The sequence below is a fragment of the Fulmarus glacialis genome, unplaced genomic scaffold (genome assembly GCF_000690835.1).
Source record: "Fulmarus glacialis isolate BGI_N327 unplaced genomic scaffold, ASM69083v1 scaffold21700, whole genome shotgun sequence".
NCBI lineage: Eukaryota > Metazoa > Chordata > Aves > Procellariiformes > Procellariidae > Fulmarus > Fulmarus glacialis.
The window spans coordinates 1,833-7,072 of record NW_009188571.1 but is presented as its reverse complement, the minus strand read 5'-3'; the positions used below and the strand labels follow the sequence as shown (position 1 = coordinate 7,072).

Here is a 5,240-nt window from a genome sequence, read left to right as displayed (position 1 = left end):
CTGTGTGCGGGGCACTCTGCCTTCGTGCTGCGCTTGGGCTTCTCACAGCTTCTTTTTGGTGGGTGGCTGAAAGGGACGTCAGCCTTCTTGCGCAGCTCCTCTGGAGAGGGGAGCTTCCAGCAGGTAAAAGACTAACGTGCAGCTGCTAGACAAGAGCAAGTTTATGTAACGTTTCTGGCAGTATAATGTGATTCCCCAGTAACACTGGTAATTCATCCCTTGATTTAAAATGCATCTCCTAGAAAAGTCAATCTAAAGCTAATTGAGGCTAGAGAGTCACTTTGATTAGGCATTATGTCAGTACGCCCTTTCCAACTTGATGTAACCCAGCTTTCTAAGCTCTCGTAGGGGATGTGAAATGTTCAGGTAATCAGTCACACTGCTGCAGGGTTCGTCAGCTCTGCAGCGCTGGAGGCCTGGCAGGGGCTGTGGGGAATAAAGAGTTTGACTCTGCGTACGCTGACGGTAACGATAAGTGCCTCTGAAAATGAGAACCTGGGCCCGAGACTGGCATCCAGGCTGAGAGCACTACTAATGCCGCAGTACTAAACCAGAGAATAAGCCGTCGTCTTGCTCCCTTCGTGAATGCCTACAGTTAATTTGCACAAATTGGTTGCCATTTTAATGCCTGTGTGTGCATCTCCTTCCTTAACAGCGCTAAAAAGAAGAAGATGGCTGACAAAATTCTACCTCAGAGGGTGAGTGGCACATGCAGTTGCAGCCTGTGTTGATACGAAGTAGACTGGAGAAGTGCAGGCGAGCTGACGGTGATTTGCATTCTTGATTGGCTGTAGATCCGTGAACTTGTACCCGAGTCTCAGGCCTATATGGACTTGCTGGCCTTTGAAAGGAAATTGGACCAGACGATCATGAGGAAACGCTTGGATATCCAGGAGGCTTTGAAGCGACCCATTAAGGTAGGGGAGGGCTGCGTTCATGGTTATCCTAAGCAAGGTTTGGAGGCTCTTACTTTAGTTAAGACAGCAGGAGGGCACTGAAGCTTGAGTCGTGTCCCTGTAAGCGTGGCATATTAGGAATCTTAATGCTCCAGACATAACCAAGGAGTGGAACCAGAAATGCCTCTTTCCTTGTGTCTGCCGCAGGAGAGTGGGAATATGAGGCAGCTAAAAACATTAAGCTTAGTTTTAGTAAAACATAAGCAAGATAAGTCAGCCCTTTATTTCAGAATTGATACTGAGCTGATGCTTTTTCTCCTAGCAAAAACGAAAGCTACGTATTTTTATCTCCAATACCTTCAATCCAGCCAAGTCGGATGCAGAGGATGGTGAAGGAACAGTCGCCTCCTGGGAGCTTCGGGTGGAAGGACGGCTGCTGGAAGATGTAAGTGTAAAATACCCAACCACAGAGGTGACTTTATGGATCTGGAATTGGCAATGAAACCAGTCTGAGAGCATAGCTAGGGGCTTGATATCCTCCTTCATCTCTGTTTTCCAAGGAGTCTGATGGTGACGAGACCGAGAGCCCAACTTGGAGACCGATGGGTATCCCCATGGCAGGACATGAGTTATACAAAGTTCTTATAGCTATAAGAATTAATGGTGAGAGCAGATCAGTGGCATTTGTGTACCCTGGCTCTGAGAACCAGGGCACTTGCATTGTATGTAATTGCTGAGTGATTTAATTCCTGCAAGCTCATCTTTAACTCCAGTCTTTCACTTTCTGACTTAGAACTTGATTTTCAAGCACATGTTGCTGAATTTAGGTGTTCAGGACTTAAAGGAACGCTGTCGTGCACGGTGGCTGTGCTTGAGTGCTGAGACTTGCTGTCCTAACACTTTTCCTTCCTGTGTTGCTTGCAGTCTGCTTTGTCCAAATATGATGCCACCAAGCAGAAAAGAAAGTTCTCATCCTTCTTTAAATCTCTGGTCATTGAACTTGATAAAGACCTGTATGGCCCTGACAATCACCTAGTAGAGGTGAGCTTCTTTTTGCTGTGTTACCTCTAAAAATGGGTTGGTGTTTCAGCAGACAGGGTTTGTATATCACTTGTAACTTGAGAGGTGGGGATACTTAAGGCTTGAATAAGTGGCTGGGAGCCAGGAGCTCTTGAATTCTTATCTTAGCTTTTCCTCTGACTTGCTGGGGGTCTGAACAAATGTATTAACTCTTGTTTCAAGCTGTAAGTGGGAATAAGGTGAATTTCTCTAGGTGGGTGGGATTTACTGGCGAGCTTATTGGGTGCCAAGCAGCAGGAGCAAAGGGAACCAAGTGTGAGGGTGCTTCTAAATGCTCTCTCCTGTTCCAGTGGCACAGGACTGCTACAACTCAGGAGACAGATGGCTTCCAGGTGAAAAGGCCGGGAGATGTAAATGTGCGCTGTACTGTCCTTCTGATGCTGGATTACCAGGTAAGATGTTGGGAATAACAGTGCTGGACATGTACGGCTGTGTCTGTGGCCATCTCACCTTTCTGGGCTTTTTGTTTCAGCCTCCCCAGTTCAAATTGGATCCCCGCTTGGCTCGTCTCTTGGGGATTCACACTCAGACCCGTCCAGTGATCATCCAGGCATTGTGGCAATATATCAAGACCCACAAGCTCCAGGACCCCCATGAACGGGAATATGTCATCTGTGACAAATACCTCCAGCAGGTAACAGCGTGGCTGGAACAAGCGACTGTTTCAGCTTTTCTTTCTCAGCAGCCAGTGATCGCTGGCACTGAGCTCCCATTCCTTTCCTTAGCCCTCTGTTTCTGTCACAGATATTTGAATCTCAGCGGATGAAGTTCTCTGAAATCCCACAAAGACTTCATGCGTTGCTTATGCCCCCAGAACCGATCATCATTAATCATGTGATCAGGTGAGTCTGGTCCACTTGACTTCATATTTCTGGGAAGAAGAATGGAAGGGATGGATGAGGCTGGCACAGGAAGATGATGTAATATGTTCTGATTTTCAGCAGCGGTTCCCGTGTTGCCTGTCATTGTTTCTTTGTACAAGAACAGCCGCCTCTTTCGTTTACCACATCCCTCTTTTCCACAAGGCACTCCCACGTTCATGCTGTCCTTTGCATTACACTTTTGTAGATCAAAATCTGCTTGGAGCAATCACTTGGTCCTTGTGCTGCAAAGCCATCAGTGGAGCTTTGCTGCTTGGTGTTAGAGCTGAAGCTTACATTAGCGTGGCTTGTCCCTGCGTGGCAGTCCATATGCTGCGTCCATATCCTAGAGGAGCTACAACTTGGTGCTTTCTTGAGCTACTCACTTACTTTGGCTTCTTTCTTGTGGATGCCCCTAGTGTTGACCCAAATGACCAGAAGAAAACAGCTTGCTATGACATTGATGTGGAGGTGGATGATACCTTGAAAACTCAAATGAATTCCTTTCTGCTATCCACAGCCAGTCAACAGGAAATTGCTGCTCTGGATAACAAGGTAGGAAAAGCTCCTTCAGGTCTGCCCTCCTGACTGCTGGGTAGGAATGTGGCTCTGGAGCAGGTGAGCCCTGAACAGGACAGGAGTTCAGCTTTGGTCTGTTGTGCATTTGGAAGCTGGAGTGGGGTCGGACATGCTTACACCTGATAGGTGGCTTTACCTGGAAGCGTAGTTTTAAAGCAAATTTCCCACTGAGATGGGAAAATTGGTAATATTTAGAGCAGGAAACTGGGAATTGAAAATCCTATTTGACAGATATAAGTCAACCAGGGAGTATAAGAATTCGCCTTCATGTGTCGGGTCTCTTGATGTTTCTGTCTGACATTTTCCCCTATTCAGCAGTTTAGTTGCTGTGCTTATCTCCTTCAGATTCATGAAACAATAGAGACGATTAACCAGCTGAAGACCCAGCGTGAGTTCATGCTGAGCTTTGCCCGAGATCCTCAGGGCTTCATCAATGACTGGCTACAGTCCCAGTGCCGGGATTTAAAGGTAAAAGCTTTGTCTTGTGTGGAAGGTGGATCCAGTCACACGCTTCCCTTGTTATAACCAACTCCCACAGAGAGAGGCAATTTGCTGCTCAGAAAGCAAGACTTGGAGTCAAGTGTAAGGACCTGACCTGACCGTATGAAATTTTTTGAGGAAAGGGGAGGGGGTGTGGGTTTACTCAGCACAGCCAGAGAGCTTTTGCACTCCCTGAACTATTTTGTCCTTTGTGCTCTCCAGACAATGACTGATGTTGTTGGGAATCCTGAAGAGGAGCGTAGAGCTGAGTTCTACTTCCAGCCGTGGGCTCAGGAAGCCGTGTGCAGATACTTCTACTCCAAGGTGAGCGTCCCTGAGCAGGGGTCCCTCTCCATACCCAGTGGCTCAGAGTACCTGTCACTCCTTGCTGATGGCGGAAAGTGGCAGTGCTAAGCTTCACTTGTAGACACTGCTGATGCATCTTGGTCCCAGTTTGAGTTCACCTTTTTCCAGCTGGGTCCTGTGTTACCCGGATGCTGTGGTGCTGCACCATCCAAGTATGTTAATGCTGTGATTCTGGCTTCTCTTGCAGGTACAGCAAAGACGGCAGGAATTGGAGCAGGCCCTGGGAATCCGTTTTTCTTCCCCAACCGGAAGGCATCACAGCTATTTGTGGAGACAGAGAGCTGCAGAGTACGCTGTTAAGGCTCACATAATCCCACTCCGGCAGCGAGGCCCGCGTCATTATTCATCCTGGTATTGTCCCTGTTGGGACAACTCCAGGACACCTGGGGTCTTCTGGGGTGCGGCAAGCAGACAGGCTCCAACGAGCACACATTTCTACCTGGTTTTCTTCCTGACTGTTGCCTTGTCAGTCCCAAGGCTTCCGAGAGCCTCCCGTTGACTCCGCACTGCCTGTAGTGTCCCCAGTAGCCAGTACGACTGCTGACTTGGAGCCTTTCTCAAATTCAAAAACTACAGCCCATTCCTCCCCAACTAGCATCTAGTTGTGGCACACATGAGACCTGGATCTGGGAAGCCTGGATCTGCTGTAAGGATGGAGTTCTGTGGCTAGGCTCTTCCCTGCCTCATTTTATAGCAAGGTGCCAGGAGATGTAGTGGGCAGGATGCCATGAGCTGACATACCTCCCTGCCCTTACTCCCTCGCTCAGAGGGTGCTGCTTCACTGGGCTGCCTCACTCTCCTCCTTGAGGAAGTTACTGGACTGTGTAGAGAATTGCTTCTTCCCTTTCCCTTTTTCCCTGCCCTGTTCCCTTCGTATTGACAGACTTTGACAGACTGTCCCAGGCCAGGATCACAGGGGAGATGAGGCATTGGCTTACTGCAGGGATGTGGGAGCATTGGAGTGGCGAGACATCTCTGT

At 48.4% G+C, this 5,240-nt stretch overlaps 1 protein-coding gene across 1 annotated transcript in view; it reads left to right on the top strand.

The window, feature by feature from the left end:
* The window catches only part of LOC104077835 (SWI/SNF-related matrix-associated actin-dependent regulator of chromatin subfamily D member 1), a gene marked incomplete at its 3' end in the record, with an annotated part of 4,779 nt that extends 288 nt beyond the window's left edge, over positions 1-4,491 (top strand). The window contains exons 2-12 of the mRNA XM_009579225.1: positions 656-698; positions 795-917; positions 1,219-1,341; positions 1,821-1,937; positions 2,267-2,368; positions 2,449-2,610; positions 2,721-2,818; positions 3,256-3,391; positions 3,761-3,883; positions 4,118-4,219; positions 4,449-4,491. Coding sequence (XP_009577520.1) covers positions 656-698; positions 795-917; positions 1,219-1,341; positions 1,821-1,937; positions 2,267-2,368; positions 2,449-2,610; positions 2,721-2,818; positions 3,256-3,391; positions 3,761-3,883; positions 4,118-4,219; positions 4,449-4,491 — 1,172 coding nt within the window. The remainder of the gene's footprint in view (positions 1-655; positions 699-794; positions 918-1,218; positions 1,342-1,820; positions 1,938-2,266; positions 2,369-2,448; positions 2,611-2,720; positions 2,819-3,255; positions 3,392-3,760; positions 3,884-4,117; positions 4,220-4,448) is intronic.
* Positions 4,492-5,240: the final 749 nt, after the last annotated feature.